Source organism: Panonychus citri, unplaced genomic scaffold, assembly GCF_014898815.1.
Source record: "Panonychus citri isolate SS breed McGregor unplaced genomic scaffold, ASM1489881v1 Contig00099, whole genome shotgun sequence".
In the NCBI taxonomy this organism is placed as follows: domain Eukaryota; kingdom Metazoa; phylum Arthropoda; class Arachnida; order Trombidiformes; family Tetranychidae; genus Panonychus; species Panonychus citri.
In genome coordinates this window covers 242,077-261,156 of record NW_026515504.1, presented here as the reverse complement: position 1 = coordinate 261,156, position 19,080 = coordinate 242,077, and the positions used below count along the sequence as shown (strand labels likewise).

The following is a 19,080-nucleotide window of genomic DNA, read 5'->3' as shown; positions in this document are numbered from 1 at the left end:
AACTTTCAATCAGTGAAATCTATCATGTAACATGTATTGTTCATAACGATAAGGTGTCTCCATGAACAAAGACAAGTGATATCTTGGAATCAGATCAAATATTAACTTCTATTGTCAGAAAATTTATTATCTCACCCATACTCATGGAAATAAGAGAATCGATTCCTCAAATTTCAATGTGAGTTATTCAGAATTTTTTTTTAGAATAAAAATTATTCTTTTCCAATTTTTTTTCTCATTTTAATCGGTTCAATATGATACTTTGATTCTAATACATGGGAAATTGGACCTTCTCTAAGGTGACCACTGAGAATATAATAATAAATATCTATCATTGGAATTGAGGTTCGAAAGAAAAAGGTAAGAGAAGTGCTAAAGATGATAATCAAGTTTTGGACGATTGACCAGAAAACTGACCAATAGATTACGAGGCTGAAAGACTCAAGAGGTTATATTCTGATCGTTACTTTTTCTTTCTCATGAAAATCAAAAGGAAACATTAGCAGGGAAATGAAAAGAAAACCACTAAGTTTACCTTCAACACTTTTCCTATGTAATATTAATGTGATCGCAATTCAATTGTAAAGGTAAACTATTACTATCATGGAAAAATAAATTCAAAGTAATTTCAGTGAACAAAATATATACACAGACAAAAGTGTATTCGAAAAAAGAGATTCTCATTGTAGAACTTTTCTTATTCTTGTGATAACAAATTCGAGGTAAAGAAATACTCACAAACTAATATTAGAACCAATGAATGTTATCAAAAGGAAAGAGAAGAAAAAGTTCTTATATTAGATCAGATAGATTCATATGAAATGTATTTGTTGTCCTTTCGATTTCAATGTCTCTCTCTCTCTCTCTCTCTCTCTCACAGTTTCATTCCAATTCTTTTCATTGCCTATTATATTGTAATGTTATATTGTTCAGGGGGAATTATTTACTTCGCTCTGATTCTGGACATGAAAAAAGTAAAAGCTTTTTAAATTTTACTTTAAATTGACCAACATTTTTACTTTGTCAATATTATCATTATCTTACATCATCAGTCTCATCTTTTTTATCCTCATCCTGCATCATGAAAGACTTTGGGTCAACTTCAGTTCATTATTTTCAATGGTCTATCAAAATTCACATTTCTCTTCATTTTCTAACCACTCGATCATCATCATCATCTTCATCTTTCTATTCTCGCATCCCCTGGATAATAAAAAAAAGAAAGAAATTCTCTCAATTTCAATTCTGACTCTTCTCATGGAATTTTAAACTTGTTCACTTCCGATTTCACAAATTCAATTCGAAACTTTTACTTCCGCTTTTACCAAAGAATAACAATTAAATTATCATCATCATCACGAATCAATCAATCAATCAATCATTTAGCATCACCAAATAATCAACCAATTATGAGGTTTTCTTTTTGTTTCCACCAAAATCATTACGAATGATAAACTATTGTAAACAATTATAATTATCGCCTGGAACAATAATTAACAATTGTTGATAAACTTTTTCTCTCTCAACACAATTAATTAACTTACACCGTTAATTAGATTGAAAATGGATTCACTTTGACGGGTTGAGAGACACAAAAAAAAAGACTTGAAATGATTAAGAGTAAATTGTCATCAATCAATTGTATTGATTGTGCTTTTATCTTTACCACTTAAACCAAACATCATTCATCTTCAACTATTAACAAGAGGAAAATAGATTGTAATTGAAATAGATTATCATATTAAATTAATCAGTGATAACCTTTTAATCAACAAAACTGAAAGTCAAGCTAATCAAGTCTAAATACATGATAATCAAACCATCAACAATCATCATCATCAACATCATCAGTGATCATCTCAGATTGACGATTAAATGAGAATTGAGAACAAAAAAAAACGAGTTAATCAAATAGTAATTCATCATAATCTTAATCAATTTAATGTAATTGATAAAGGAAAATCATCTAACTGTTAAACTTTTCATTATCATGTTAGTTAATCATTTCGTTTATTAAATTGGTATAATTAAAATTGTAATCAAGTGACTGGTTGACAATAAGTGATAAAGGATAACGGTAAAAAAAAGGAGGACGAAAAAATTAACTAAACGTTGACTTGATTTTGTAGTAGTTTTTTTGTTCATCACCATCATAATCATTGGGATCCCAATGAAGATGATGAGATGAGGGAGATGATGATGATGACGATGATAATGATAATGGTGAAAGCAATAAGATGCTAAGGAATCCTTAAGATGAATCAGGAAGATAAATTGAACTGAGATTTTTTTTCCTCTTTTTCTGAAAAAAAAAGTTCATGAGGCTCAAAGATAAATGAAACATGAAACATATCAAGATTTACTTTTCATTTTGTACCTTTTTTCACTTGTATTATGTATATAATTTCATGGTAAAACTGAATAATCATCATCATTTGAATGAATGAATAACTTGGTGAGAAGATACGAAAAAGATTGAGAGTTGAAATTGATAGCAATTTATAATGAAAATGAAGGGAAAAAGATTGAAGATAAATTCTGCAAATGAAAGTTTCCTTTTCTTTGGTGTAATATAAACATTGTTGTTTGTTGATTGTTTTCAATCAATCGTTGGAAACAGATAATCAAGATGATTATTATCATGATGATTATGTTGATAAATGAATTTGAATTTAAATTGATCTTTTATTATGATGGAGAAGCAAAAAATTACATGCTTCTTGGAAATGGATTCTCATTGCTCAACAACTTTCAGAAATTATTATTACTATGAGAATGGAAGGAGAAGAAAAAATTTCTTATTCTTTTCATTGAGAATTTAATTTAAATACTTGATCGTAATCATGATTATTGTAATTAGATGATTATGTTTTTTTGTTCATCTTCTTTATCTTCTTTTAAATCATTTGCAATTTAATCAAAAAAATCAGATCATTTACAATTAAATTGTTCGTAATCATATTTATCATTTACTTTGGAATTGAATTTATCTCCTGTTTTATTTATCATCGTTAATTGTGCTCTAATTTTGTAAATAATTAAAACTTACCCGGTGAACAATTTATAAAATGTTTATAAATATTTAATTGTAACAATATTAACAGTTTAATTAGTGATGATAATTTTAACAAAATTAAGTTAATCATGATTGATGATGATTTGAAAATTTTCACTTCATTGTTGATTAAAGTTTAATTAAACATTTTCACATTTTTCACAATCAAAGTTAAATCAATGATTATTATTATTAATTTTCATGATAATTTGATTAACACAGTTGATTTAATCCAATTGTTCACAATAGATTAATCCATTTATTGGTCTATTTTATTTTTAATTGATAGCAAACAATCAACAAATTAATCCAAAAGGGATAAGCACAATTTTCACTTTAATTGGGAATTATTTTATTTTATTTTCTTTATACTCACAATTTCAAAGAGACAACAATTTAATCACAATTTAATAAAGAGTATCAATTGTTTAATTGTACAATTTAAGTCTCTAAAAGTAGTGAAACTTTGTGTTACTTACAATTGAGATGAAGGGAAAAAAGTTAAGACTCAGTTTCAATGATGATTTGTTAACATCATTACGATTATAGGGACTCAGAACTTTGTTCAGGATTCAGAATTCAGAGTTTCCTGGGAGTGAGATGATGATCATGATGATAAGATGATGATGGAAATGAAAGAGGTAAGAGAAGGGATCAAATTAAATGGGAAAAGACAGCGAACTCTGGAGAGGAACAATTCAGTTAATCATTGGAAAGTTTCAACTTTTTCTCGCTTAATAACATATTAAGATTTTAATTGTTTAGAATTAATTGAAAGATTAGATAATTAATATCAACTTTTTAAACATGGTTCACATGTATATTACTAAGAATTACAATAGATTTGAGTTTCTTTTTTTTCCTGGATGAAATTTGGATAATGATTCAGTTGAATTGGATATAAGGAAACGAGAAAAAAAATCTGTTGATTAACATGATACAATTAACTGTTTTCAAATTGATTAGTTTTATGAATTAGTTGTGAGATATTAATATAATTTAAAGTAATAACCGGTATGGGAAGTTAATTGTTGTTCAGGTTGAGAGAGACTTAATTGTATTAATTACAACTTTTTTTACGTTTTTCTTTTGTTTCTGGAAGTTGATTGGAGGTTTTAATTGTTGTGATGGGCTAATTGCTCTGGATTGTTCATTATCTTTATCTAAATAAATCATCATGTAGCCGAATTATATTTAAATAAACATCATCGAATTTGTGTTCAGCTTTAGTATCTTAGAACCATTTCAATTGAGACACAACAAAAAGTTTGATTGCGAAGTGAAGAAATGAAATTCGTTTCTTGGAATTGAATCAAATTGTCAATGATTCTCAGGAGGTAATTGATTATTAACACCAATTTAAATTAAGGTAAATATATTAAGGCTCCTTATTGTTATCTTTCCTATTTCCAATTGCTTTTATGGACTCGTTTCGGTGATCTTTATCAATTGGATTCTGTCTTCATCTTTTAAAGTTACGTTTGCAAGTCTCATAAAAATAAACAAGTTGCAAGTCAGAAATGAAAAAACAAACATGCAAAGACATTCAAAAGATTTTTTAAAAAAAGTTGATTGCAATGACTGATTTGCAATAAAATTGAATATATTTAAATTGGCTTCTTTGTAAAATTAATTTCCAGACTATTCCATTAGTTGGACATAATTAGCGGGGAATAGGCCAACAGCGCCTTTGCACTCTCCTCTCCACCAGCCATCATCGATCATTTCAATGCTTGTAATTATATCATCAGGGTCGAATGAGATTTCATCGAAATCAGCAGCTTGATAATCATATAAGGCAATGGCTTTGAGGTTGGATGAGGTTGGTGACTGTTGCTGTTGTTGTGGTGTTGGTGGTGCTTGTTGTTGGACGGATGATGATGGCGATGGAACTGTTGATTCTTGGACATGGTGGCTCAATGGTGAGCTTATTTTTTCAATTTTACCATCAGATGTGGTTTTAATTGTTGAGGAGGATGAGGAAGACTTTGATTCTGATTTACTGGTTACTTTTATTTCACTAAATTTATCGGCAATTTTTGAGAATTCAGAGGTATCCAGGGGAGAGGATGAACGCCAGACTGTTTCTTCCTTGGATTCAACTTTGGATGATTCCTCGACAATTCCATAATTTGCTCTATGAACTTCTTGTCTCTCTGAGAAAACATCAATCTTTTCAATTTTTGATCCATCACCTTCAAGTTTTTCCATCTTCTCAATGTGTTTCTCACTTTTTTCCTTCAGTATTGAGCCTCCTTCAATCTGTTCATGTTCAACTTCTGCTGATGAGCTTTCGGTTACCAAAGGTGAGCCAATGCTACTCGCATTAGATGATCGAAAAGCGGACGGAAAAACAGAAACACCGATACGATTAACTTTGGGTGACTTGGTATCTTTCGATTCACTAGATTCGTCCTCAGGTTCATCTTGAGTTTCTTCCGTCTTTTCTGATTCAAGCGGTGCTTCAGCGCTTAACCTTTTTTGTCGAGCCTCTTCTGACTTTTTAGCTTCTTCCTTTTCTTTTTTCTCTCTTTCCAGCCTTCGAACACGTTCTTCTTCCACCTTCTTTTTGTCCTCTTCTCCTTTATCCGAGAATAAATTTTCCCATTTAGCACGTAAATTGCTCGCTTTTCCTTTGACAATAGCCTCTGGTTCAACTGAACTTCCTCGGCTACTTCTCTTAGAATCTTCATCATTATCATCACCTTTCTCATTCCACAGATGAGCCGCTTTGTCAACCTTGTCCTTTTCTATTCCAAAAGCTCCACCAAATCCTTTAGAATAGTCTATGAGAATAGAATAGAATTGAACATGGAAAACAAAATTAATCAATTCAATGTACAAAAATTAATTTAATTCCCATCATTACCTTTTTGAGACTCGTGTTTCTCAACCTTTTCATGATACTCCCAGCCAACAGCTGATTTATCTAACCGATCTTTTTGAATACCAAATTTACCACCAAATCCAATTGAATGATCTGTAATACAAGTCAAGAAAATACAGTTAATAATTGATTCTCCATTCATTTTAAAAATTGATTAACCCAAACAAACCTTTCTGTGATTGATGTTTCTCGACAGTTTCATGATGTTCCCAGCCAACAGCCGATTTATCAACTCGATCCTTTTGGATACCAAATTTACCACCAAATCCAGTGGTATAATCTACAAGGATATAAGATAAATTGATTAGAATCAAGTGATGCAGATTATAAATTATTGTTTCACCTTTTTGTGACTCATGTTTTTCAAGTTTCTCATGATACTCCCAACCAAGAGCTGATTTATCAACACGATCCTTTTGAATACCAAATTTACCACCAAACCCAATTGAATGATCTAATTAGTAAACACGTGGTTATTAATTAGTAACAATAGAAAAGACAACAAATGCCCAAGCTAAATACTGGACATTTACCTTTTTGTGATTGATGTTTCTCAACAGTTTCATGATGTTCCCAACCAACAGCTGATTTGTCAACACGATCTTTTTGAACTCCAAATTTACCACCAAAACCAGTAGTATAATCTGCAAATTGAATCAAAGATTATATGATTAATATTATTATTTATGTTGATATCGAATCAGGTCAAAAGTGAAAGATGAATAGGCAATTAAAGTGACGAATTTAGTTATTCAATAATCTTTGAGATCTACTATTCATTGAAAATATGGAATATAAATTAAGATATTTCAAATCTTAGCATTACAATATAATCTCTTTGATTATTTAATCTTTAAACGCCCATGTAAATGGTACAGAGAAGGTTATTAACAGGGAAGATGAAAAGATTGACTGAAAGTGTAGAAAATTGACAAAAATGGAAAAAGTGACATAATCAATTGTAAGGTATTGCCCTTAAGAACCTCAATTTTCGCGCTTCTTCATTAATCACTACCTCTAATTGTCGCCTTTGTTGTTGTCAATCACCTTTCATTTGGTTTAAAAGACAACACATTTTTGCCATAAAGCAACAATTAGTGAATCTTTGTTTTAATTACTTTTAAGTTCCTAATTTGTTCAACTTTTATAAGTCATTCCAATTAGTCCTCATTACCTGTTTCTCTTTACCTAATTGTCACTTATAAAAGTCTCCTTCTTGTAACCTCTTAGTTACTATTACCCTTCAATTAACCTTTCCAAGTTACTCATCAAACATTAATACTGACCATTATTCAATAGTTAATAAAAGCTAAATTTAAGAGCTTATAAAAGCCAATGGTCCACCTTTATTGATAGACCTTAATTAGTGGGTGAATAAAACACCAGTGAATTAGTTGATTGGGACAAAACGGACCATAGAGAGTTTTGTTCGGTACTCTGACCCTTGTCCACTCTAAAACCCGACATATGGCGACCTAGGCAGTCCTTCTCTTACTTCTTCTTCGTGTTTCTATTCTTCTTTTCCCTTCTTTCTAATTTTCCTATCACCATAAAGTGTTTTCTTTTGTAATCATCATCGTGTGTTTTCTTACACCATAAAGTGTTACTATGCCTCCTAAGAAGATCTCAGCTCTCAGAAGTGTTGTTTCTGATGAAACTACTGTTAAAGACGCTCCAATTTCTGACAAACAAAAGTATCTCGAAACATGGGGTCATGATAAAAACCTCGCTGTATTGTTCACTTCAGTTTCCTCGATCCTTATCGACTCATTTTTGCTTCATGGCATTGAGACCGATTTCGACGCCCTTGAAGGTTATCTCTTACTGAAGCGATCGAACCTAGTGTTCCAGATTGGTTAATTTCTTTCCGCCGAGACGGTTTAACCGAAAAGGAACTTCAAGCACTTCTTAGTGTCTATGGTACAACAAAACAAGCCCTTTTATCAGGTTCCTATGATCTTATTAATACTCTCAATGTGTCAGAAAACGCTAAACATGTATTTCGTCAATTCAGAGGAAATGACTTTAAACCTTCAAATGTTCTCAAGGACGAATCAAAGTCACCTCAACCTCTAATCAACCTTGAGCCACTTCCTCTTCCTCCATCTTCTTCCATCACACTTCCTGATTACAAATATCGAGTACCTCTTCCTTCTCTTCCAATTCTTCGAATCGAAGATGATCCTTCGACTGGTTAACTAGCGCAGAAAGGCAACTCCAGTGGGAACCGATCGACGATTCAACTCGTTCCGACTTCTTAAAAGTACATTGCTCACGATTTGATCATCATTGACCAACAGTCATGTCAAGGTATCACCGATTACAACGAGTATATCTCAGCTCTTTATCGAGGCTTAAGAGATTCTACCAAGGTAACCGAAGCTCAACAAAGTTTAAATGATCTCCGTTACAATTATGAAGATCCTCCTCGTATCTTCATCGCTAAATTGCGATCATATCTTCTTCGACGTTTTAGTACGGTCACTAATCAAGATATCTTACGGGAACTTCATCATCGTATTCCAGTACCTCTTAGAGATGCTATCGAAGATCAAGGTTGTGTTGACAATCTCGAAGGTACCATAAAGGTAATGATACTCCGTTATCACCGTCAATTAAGACATTCGAAACCTAATGATAAATCGTATTTAAATCAAAAGTCGAAACCTTATGAGTCCAATAAAGGACCTGAACAAAGAAATGTTCAATCTCAACAATCAAAGGGTAATCATAAACCATCTCAAGTTCCTGTTGTTTCCTCTTCATCTTCCTCATCGTCTTCCTCGTCAAATTCTCAACAACAATCCGGTAAACCTTTTCCAAAATTCTGTCGTTATTGTAAAGAAAGGCCATGAAATCAAAGATTGTGCAAAGCGAAATGCTAAACTTTCTAAGAATGAAGAAAATTCTACTGATAAAAGTACTCCAACAACTCAAGAATTAACTTTCTGTCTTCCAAGCGATGAAGCTTCTTCCTCATTAATTACTAAATTCGGAGATGTTCCTCCAAATGAATGTGCTTCTGTGTTTTGTCAACTATTCACCAGTACTCGTGAATTCACTAAAAGTGGTTTCGTCCTCTTTGATACTGGATCTGGATCTTCATTGATCGACCTCGACTTCGCTAAAAGCCTTAAAGCTTTCCTCGTTCCAACGGACTACTCAGTTCGTGATGCTTGTGATAATAATCTAGACGTCATTGGTGAAGCTTATGCTCTTGTGAATCTTCCTCCTTCAAAAGAAGTGATACTTATTCGTGTCGTGATAGCGAAACGATTTTCTCCTCTATTCTTGTTTGGGTATAAAACTGGACACGATCTGAAGATTGGATTACAATCGGATGGTGAGAAATTCAAAGTATCTTTTATGAGAAAAACTGAGCATGAACTTGTTAAGTTTAGATTCGCCACTTTTGAAGAAACAAAAGTTGGACTATCCAGAGATAATAGAAGTTCCGTCGATATCATTGATCTTTGTAATGTTAAAACAGTTGATATGCCTCATCTTTATCTCAAAGCTTCTAAAAGCCACTCAAGCTTAATTTATCTTATTCAAAATAATCTAAGAAAAGACAGACCTTTCAAAATCAAATCTCTTCCTCCTGAAGAACAACTTCTTACTCCTAAAGAGTCTTCATATTGTCTTCTTCATTCTCATGAATCCGAGCAAAAAGAAAATTTAAATTTCAAAGATAAACTCCTTAGATGTATGAATCCAGAATTAAGTTCAAATCAAGTCAACGAACTTTTATCAATTCTCTTGAACTATCATGATGTTTTTTCTCAACATCGCCTGGATCTTGGTTGCATCTCTTATCGCAACTGTCCCATCTTTATCGATATTGGAGACAATAAAGTCCCTTATCAAAAACCTTATCCTTGCTCATTTGAAAGAAGAAAAATTTTCAAAGATTTAATCAACGAGCTAATCAAAAGTGGTATTGTTGAACCTTCAACGGCAGAGGGTGGATCCCCTGCTTTACTCGTTGCCAAACCTGATAAATCTTATCGTCTTGTTATCGATTATCGCGCTTTAAATCGCATCACTCGAATAACTCAATACCCGATGCCTAGGGTTGATGACTGCTTAGAAGCAGTTCGAGGTGTTGAATATTTTAATCTATTCGACCTCTTTCAAGGCTACCATCAAATAGAACTTCATCCTCAAGAAAGGGGTAAAACCGCCTTCGTGACTCCTGATGGTAAATACCAATTTATTCGTCTTCCTATGGGTCTTTCCGGTGCTCCGTTTTATTTTCAACAAATGGTCAATAAAGTTCTCGATGGTCACAATTACATTAAATGTCTTGGATATTTCGACGACGTCCCAGTTCTTGGTCGTTCATGGCGTGACTTGCTAAAAAGTACTCAACTCGTTCTTCAAAGACTTCGTGATCATAACCTCAAAGTCAAGACAGATAAATGTCAATTTGGTTATCGTGAAATTAAATTCTTAGGTCACATCGTTAGTGGTAAGGAATAAAACCTGATCCTGCTAAAGTCGAAGCCCTCAAACGCCTTCCCTATCCAAGAAATCGTAAAGAACTTCAAAGCATTTTAGGTTGTTACAACTTCTTCAGCCGTTACATAAAAGATTTTTCTCGTTTAGCTGAACCCTTATACCGAATGGTATCCAAAGATAGAAAATTCTGTCTCATGAAAGAAGATAAAGATGCACTCGATAAACTCAAATCATCCCTCATCATTAAAACTATGTTGGTTCATCATGATCCGTCTTTAAGGAAAAATTATCTGCTGATGCTTCCGATAAAGCGGTTGGTGGTATGTTGCTCCAGGAAGAGCCTTCTGAATCTGAACTCCATGAAACTATCGATTCAATAAAGAATTGGCAACCAATCAGTTTCTTCAGTCAAAAACTTCAGAAATACCAAGTCAATTACGCCATTTCAGAGAAAGAACTTCTCGCTATTTTCATTGGTGTCGATAAATATCAACATTTCCTCGAAGGATCAGAGTTTATCATCGAAACTGATCACCACGCACTTTGTCAACTTCCAAAACTCAAATTCAAAAACCCTCGAATAAATCGATGGCAAATTATGCTCGACACTTTCAACTATAAAGTTATCTATCGAAAAGGTGTTGAACATTCAGCTGATTGTTTTAGTCGATATCAATCCGAATGGGATCATCGCCCAACTATCGACCCTGAAATCAAGTTCCTCGAAAAATCTCTTTTTCTTCGTAATGAAACGAACCTCTCTTATCTTGATCCATTTTATTCTGATCCTGATCTAACTGATATTGGTGAAATTGGATATACCAATATTCTTATTTCTTCTGAAAGAAAATCTGTTTCTTCATTGAATTTATCTTCTCGTCTTCTCTTCATTAAGAATCAAGATAAATGGAAACAATTCGTGATCAATCATCAAGATAAAGATAAAGAATTATCTGTGATAAAACAAAAATTAATTCTTCCTAAAGAATCACTCGACAAACAAACTCGTCAATTTAATCTTAAAAATGGTATTCTTTTTAAGAATAAAGATAAATATCATACTGTTGATCGTATTGTTATTAATCAGCCGATTCTTCTTAAATTGTTCAAGGAAGAACATGAATCGACTCTTGGTGGACATTTTGCCACTGAAAAGACCTTTCTTGATCTATCACGCCGCTTTTATATGCCTAATCTACGTATAGCTGTTGATAAACTCTGTAAATCATGTTCAATTTGCCAGAAAGCAAAACCCGCTAACATCACTTATTCCGAAGCTCATCTCAAGCCCATTCCTGATCAAACTATGGAAAGATTAGAACTTGATGTCCAAGGGCCAATCAATATGAAAAAAGGAAGTGATCGTGTTATCATTGTTATTTGTGATTGTTTATCAAGATACGTATGCAAAGATTTATAAAAATCAAAAGGCAAAAACGGTAATAACTTTCCTCCAGGACTTCTTCCGTTTATTCGGTGTTCCTAAAGTTATTCAAACAGATCGTGGTCGCAATTTTCTGTCTCATGAATGTGAAGACTATCTCTCATCTTTATCGATAAAGCATCAAGTTTCCACTGCTTATCATCCTCAGTCACAAGGACTCGTCGAAAGGACAAATCGAACTATTGGTGAAAGGTTAAGAATTTATGTTCTTTCCAATGGTTACAAAGGTATCGAATCTGAGTTAGACACTATGGTTTATTCCATTAATGCTAGTGTTCATAAGATAACCAGATATCCTCCTCACTTCTTAATGTTTGAAATTGGCCTTCTAAACCCATTGACAATCATCTTTCATTAGAACCAATGTCAATCTCAATCGATGAAGCAAGAAAGCTCAAAGAGAGATTAATGCAAAATCAAATCAATTACGTTGAGAAGCAACGATTAATTGAGAAACCTCATCCTTATAAAATCGGCGATAAAGTCTCAATAAAGAGAGAAGCCCCTCATCCTGGTTCTGGTAAAAAGTTATCATCTAAATATTCTGGTCCTTATATCATCAAAGATATCATCAAAGGAAGTTTATTAATCGAAAATGAAAAAACTAAAGAGATAACTTCAGTTAACCTTCAACGAACTAAACCCTTTTATGAAGATTCCAAAGATTTTCCTTTATTGGAAATTTCTAAAGAAACCAAAGAATCTCCTTCGTTGGATGTAATTGATTCCAAAGATTCGTCTTCTTCATCTTCTTCCTCAGAAAAGGAAAGTTCAGAAAATTCTTCTTCAGATGATTCAGAAAAATCTCATGAAATTAATCAACTCAAAAAATTAAGAAATCGATCAAAAATCAAACCTCCCGCTCGATATGGTCAGTGCCTCTATCTTTATGGTTCACTTAACAACCGTTGCTATTCAACCATTAAGCGCGCACAGGAAGTCACCATTTTGTTTAATCATCGAGCTAATGAAAGCCAAAAGTCAATTAGTCATATAAAAGACAATCAAATTAGTTTAATTAATCACTTTAATTTTGGTTTTATTCCCATTAACTTTATCATCTCTTCAAGTGTTCTCTTAATCAACTTAAAATTTCTCTGTGAATCGTTTTTTCTAAATCGTTTTTTCATCATGTCTCATGAAGACCCATCTTCAGTTCAAGCTTTTATGAGCTTCCAACCAAAAAGTGATGAAAATCTCTCAGCCTTTTATGAAGTTTTAAAAGAAAAAATCAAATTGAATGTTGCTGATTCACCTCAAATTAGAAAAGCTGATTACACCGATGCCCATAAAGGTTTCAGAGCTGCTAAAGTTTTCCATTCAAATCTATTTGATTTCGTTGAAAAAATCCTTTGTCATTTATGTGAACAGATTTGTGCTGAACCTTCAGTTTGTTCTGGTTGTCACCGATGGTACTGTTTCGAATGTGCTTCATGGCTCAACCGATTTCCAGAAAGAATCAACATCATTAAGCCAAAATTGGAAAATGAATTCTTATGTATCACTGCCTCTTGCCTTCGACGTGTAGCTTATGAAAGCTTCTTTCCTTCATTCGGTAAACCAAATGGTTCAACAAATTTTTCCCTTTATGGAGAATGTAAATTTGAATGTCGTCGAAAATTCTGTTTCTTCAGATCAACCTCCGACCATATCATTCTTCATGAAAAGAAATGTTTCCGAGGCGATTGGGACTCTAATTATGATACAAATTTATCGCTCAACTTCAATAAAGGACCAGTGCGAAAAAGTCTCGAGGAATCTACTTGCTCCTTAGCCGATATTCTTGTTCCTCAACATCGTGCCCTTACTTCATGTGCCTCATCTATTCCTGCTTATTGGAATCAACGTTTGAAGTTTACAATTTTCCGTTCTCATAAAGAGAAACCTGATGATCTTCCTCCATCTACATTACGATTACAAGCCAATATTAGAGACAATTTTGGTGAAAATGAAAGAAAAATTAATGACCCATACAGACCAGTTTATGATGGTGAACGATGGGCTCAAGCTATTGGATTTGCACCAACTTCAGGACCTAAAGCCCTTTGGGATCATCCTACTCATTCATTTCAACGCAAACCAAGAGCTTTCCAATACCAAAAATTTCCCTCGATTACTTTACAATGGATTCAGAAAAATCGTAAAGATAAATGCCCTGAATGGGATCGTGCTCTCTCAATTACTTCTGCCTCTTCAACTACATCCGTTTATTCAGATAGTGAAGAAAAACCATTCATCTTTATTGATCCTCTTTTCATGGTTCCAGAAGCTGAGCAAGAAGATTATCACCAAGAACTTTTTACTTATGAAAGTATTGTAACCCCTGATAATGAAATCAAAACCGATGAAAATGCTTCATCCGAGAGGAAATATCGTAACAATGTGAAAAGACTTGCTTTTCTAAAGCGATGGCAATGTCGTCCTAACCCTGAATTTCCCTCAATCTCATCAACCGTCCTCAATGATATCATCGCCCGTTCCGAAATTCACCCTGAAAAAGAGCGAACAATCAGTGTTCATGCTACTTATTGTGTTGGAACTAATGGTAAAAATCTACCGATTTGGGTCATCATCATCAATGGTAACCATGAAGTTATATATGAGACCTTCATTCGATATCCAAAAAATATCATAGCGAATATGAATAGCCAATTTAATGGTTTAACCTATGATGATATCAAGAGATCTAAGAGTTTAATCTCAGCCCGTGATCAAGTAACTAAATACTTCGTGCCTCTAAACAAATCATCGGATCAAGTTTATTTTATTATGCAAAACTTTGTTACACCAATGATGAGATAAATCGTCTTCGTCCAAAGTTCCGAGATATGATCTATTATTACCTCCTTATCTCACTAATCCAATGTCTTCATATTATATCTTTCTCATCTTCCGAGGTTATGTTATAAAACCAATTCACTCTCCAGCTATTGAAGCCCGCTGCCCTTAATCTCTACTTCTTCGAATGGGAAAGAATCGAGGAATTGCTACTGCCACTGGTGGAATTCACAACAAAAGTTGTACCAGCAATCAAGATGTCGCAGCCATGTTACTCCTATTCGAAAGTAATGTTGATAAAAACATCGCTCAATGGCCAAAAGAATGGAATGATACAACTTATCGGTATAAACCAATTCGAATCTCTGATCGATCGGAACAAGTTGATCCAAATTTCGTTCTCTTAGAAAAGATTGATAAAGAAAAAATCTATGAGCCTTTATCGACTATTCCTGAAGAAGATTCACCATCTCATCATTCAGATGATGTTCCTTTATTGGATTCCAATGGTGATAAAACTGAAACTGTCCCTATTCAAGCTGATGAAAGCTTCATTCAAGAAGATGAAAGTGATAGTGCCTCCGATTCAAATTCATGTGCTGATGGAACTTTATCTCCTCATACCCTGAAAATCAACTATCTCCCACTTCATCTCTTCCTTCTCCTTTTAAGAGTCCAGGAACAGAATCAGCTCTGAAAAATTGAGATCCATTCTTAATCAAAACTGGGGATATGTAAGGTATTGCCTTAAGAACCTCAATTTTCGCGCTTCTTCATTAATCACTACCTCTAATTGTCGCCTTTGTTGTTGTCAATCACCTTTCATTTGGTTTAAAAGACAACACATTTTGCCATAAAGCAACAATTAGTGAATCTTTGTTTTAATTACTTTTAAGTTCCTAATTTGTTCAACTTTATAAGTCATTCCAATTAGTCCTCATTACCTGTTTCTACCTAATTGTCACTTATAAAAGTTCTTGTAACCTCTTAGTTACTATTACCCTTCAATTAACCTTTCCAAGTTACTCATCAAACATTAATACTGACCATTATTCAATAGTTAATAAAAGCTAAATTTAAGAGCTTATAAAAGCCAATGGTCCACCTTTATTGATAGACCTTAATTAGTGGGTGAATAAAACACCAGTGAATTAGTTGATTGGGACAAAACGGACCATAGAGAGTTTTGTTCGGTACTCTGACCCTTGTCCACTCTAAAACCCGACACAATGATCAAATCGCTTTAGCTGAATCATTTGTGTATCTAAATTTAACATTCAACTAAGTTTACGCTTTTTCTTGGCTAATTAATAAACATGCTCATCGATATTGTGATCAGCAATTACTCTCAAACTTTACCACAACAATTACAACGAAGACTAATTGTGAGTCAATGGCTTATTAATCAGCATAAAGCATGTTGCCAATGGTGAAAAATAATAACAATAGAGTTTACATTCCAAACAATTAAATTATCCTCATTTGCATATATGAGAGTTGCATTGATGATGCTCAACTATTTTCAATCCAAATTTAATTTCGTTTTTAAAAGTAACGAGAAAATCTCATTGCAAATTTAACCTTGTAAACGAGAAAACATCCTACCGTTAACAATATTATTAAGAGTGATAAGGTTACACTAATCGAGATTGGAATTAAAAAAAACCAATTGCAATTGTAATTGTAATGGAAACCTAATTGTGTATAGTAGATGCATGGATAATTGTAATTGTTTGGATGGATTTGTCTTTAGATATAACAAAAGTGTGTAAAAAGTGTAAATTTATTACTTTTTTTCATCGACATGTAAAAAAGATGAAGACAAAAAACAAACAGAAACATCCTGATTACTGAAGGAAATGGTTAGAATCACAATTATATTTGATTGTCATCATTTTATATAATAGTTTGTCTAACCAAATCCATAGTAATGCTTTTGTAATGATGAAACTAGAAACATTTAACTTAGTCTCTTATTAGATGATCTTGACCTGATTAGATGATGAGGATAATGTTTACATTGATTAAATCTTTCATCATCAATAAGATCATGTATTAGATTAATTACCTTTCTGAGAAGCATGTTTATCTAGGACTTCCTTGTGATCATAACTTAAAGCCGATTTATCAACTCGATCTTTTTGTACACCAAATTTACCACCAAAGCCTGTTGAATAGTCCTTTTGGGAGGCATGTTTAGATAATTTCTCTTGATATTCCCAGCCAACAGCTGATTTATCGACACGATCACTGTCCACACCGAATTTACCTCCGAATCCTTTCTTGGAATCAGTTTGAGAGCCATGAATGAATTCCTCTTTAAACTTTTGATGTTCAATTTCAACCTTCTTTTGAAGCTCATTGACACTGAGAGAGAGAAAGAGAGAGAGAGAAAGAGTAAAATAAATATCAGTCAATTGATTTAAGAAAAGAAAAATGTTCCAATTGTTATAATTATATAAATTAGTACAATTAAGGTCAATTCGTAACTTACTCTAAAGCACCGACGACTCTTCGGGAGCCTGAGACCGTTTTGGATCCCCAACGTTGCTCCTCTTCTGATACATCGTTCTGAATAACAATTAACACGAATAATTTGATGAAAGAAATTAAATATAATTAGCTAATCATTTATGATGGGTTAATAGTTTTAGTAGTTGTTGTTGTTGTTATTGTAACATGATTAGTCTTGAATGAATTAACTAAAAGTTAATTGATTGAATTGATGGTTATAATTGGGGTCCGAAATTAGCATACAATTAAAGTTGATCAATTCAATGCTGTTCAAATCAATCTAATTTCAATAACGATCAGTAAATTATTATTATAAGTATAAATTGATAGATATGAAAAAAAACAACAATCAAAAAGCATCAAGATCAACCTGACAAATATAAAGTAACCTTCATTGTAACAATAATAATAATAATCATTATGATGATGATAACAATTACAATTAACGATCAAATAATAAAGGTCACAAGGAAGATAATAATTTAGATACATTTTGATTATAATAAATCACAATCAATGAGATGATCTATTAATAGTTAATGGACAAACATTTAAATATACAAACAAGATCAATATTTAAATCTATCAAATTGTTACATTTGATTTTAGTTTGTCTATTTAACCTGATTTAAAGTAAATCACTGAATAAAAGTAATTGAATTGACTTTTAATTAGTCCAAAATTTGTCGTGAATGTAGAGTAGTGAAAAAGCAAGAAAAAAAAAACAAACACAATTGATGAGGAAAACAATTAATCACTTGTATGAAACTTTATCTTAAATGATAATCAAATGATTGTAAGTGTTGCATTGATAATCAACTGTAATTACAAAGAAATTGATTAACCAGTTGAACCAATTAATTGAATCAATTGAAAGCCAATTACAATCATTTTGAGATGTTATCAAAAAGCAATTAAATTGATGATTACCTTTCAATGCCAATTTGTATTTAGTTATTTGATTCGCTACAATAACAATTAAGACAAATTATTCAACGTAAACCATAAGAGTAAGTGAGAGTATGGATTAAGTTATTTGAAATATTTTCCTCGTTTTATTTCTCAATCTAGTCGAATATACAATTTCTTAATCACAATGAGTCAGTTTGGAACTAGAAGATTAAAAGTATCAAGTATCAATTCAATTCTAACCATGTAATGAACGAGAAAAAAAACAAGATGAGATATTTAATCAAGGCAATTACAAGAGAGAATGAAACAGGAAAAGGATAGAAAAAGATAAAAAGAGAGAGAGAGAGAGGAACAATGGTTTAAATTCATTAGGAATATACGACAATTAAGAGTTTGCCTAGAGGGTTTTCAAGGTTCAGGATAATTTTTTTTTCTCCGAAAAAAAGGAGAAAAAAAATCAAGAAGGAAAACTAGTTGGATGAAGAGTTCAAACAGGAGAAGAGAAAAAAAATGAAAGGTTGATGTTGATTATCACCTAACATTACTTTGGATGAGTGATGATGGGAAGGGTAATAAAAAAAAGGGTAAAATTAACAGAAAATCAGACTAAAAGAATCAGAATAATCAGTTACTCTGAATGGAAAAAGAATAGAATAGAATTAAAAAAAGAGAATTAAATTCTTACCACAAAATCGGGATCAGTTTCCCAATCATCAGAATCTTCTGATTTAACCACTCGCTTGGAGACATTGTGAGTTGTTGTTGATCGCCAAGTAACTGACATAATTACAATTAATTAATATTCACCTAAGGATAAATAACAACTGAGATCAGTGAGATAATAACTGGTTAACAGAAAATTCTGATTGTTGGATGATTCATCTAGAAGAGTAAAAATTAAACTGAAAAAAAGTCAAACATTTAACAACAAGTATCAAGATCCAAGTAAATATCGAATCTCAAGAGTAACTGGAAACTAAGAGGAGAAAGAGAAAAAGAAAGAGAAACGTTCACATAACAATACGGATT

General features: G+C 32.5%; 2 protein-coding genes across 5 annotated transcripts in view; both read right to left on the bottom strand.

Annotated features, from left to right (window-relative positions):
- LOC128388471 (uncharacterized) overlaps nucleotides 1–4,499 on the bottom strand; it is a 66,360-nt gene extending 61,861 nt beyond the window's left edge. For all 4 annotated transcript variants that reach the window (XM_053347870.1, XM_053347871.1, XM_053347873.1 and 1 more), the window contains exon 1: nucleotides 3,050–4,499. In XM_053347870.1, coding sequence (XP_053203845.1) covers nucleotides 3,050–3,146 — 97 coding nt within the window. In that variant the 5' untranslated portion in view covers nucleotides 3,147–4,499. The remainder of the gene's footprint in view (nucleotides 1–3,049) is intronic.
- Nucleotides 4,500–4,640: 141 nt separating this feature from the next.
- Nucleotides 4,641–18,991, bottom strand: LOC128388472 (src substrate cortactin-like). The gene is made up of 8 exons (XM_053347875.1): nucleotides 18,737–18,991; nucleotides 17,120–17,196; nucleotides 16,694–16,992; nucleotides 6,476–6,586; nucleotides 6,286–6,396; nucleotides 6,112–6,222; nucleotides 5,925–6,035; nucleotides 4,641–5,841 (listed from the first exon to the last, which is right to left on the bottom strand). The coding sequence occupies exons 1-8, from the start codon at nucleotides 18,833–18,835 to the stop codon at nucleotides 4,697–4,699; spliced, it is 2,064 nt and encodes a 687-aa protein (XP_053203850.1). The 5' UTR covers nucleotides 18,836–18,991; the 3' UTR covers nucleotides 4,641–4,696.
- Between the last annotated feature and the right edge of the window lie 89 nt (nucleotides 18,992–19,080).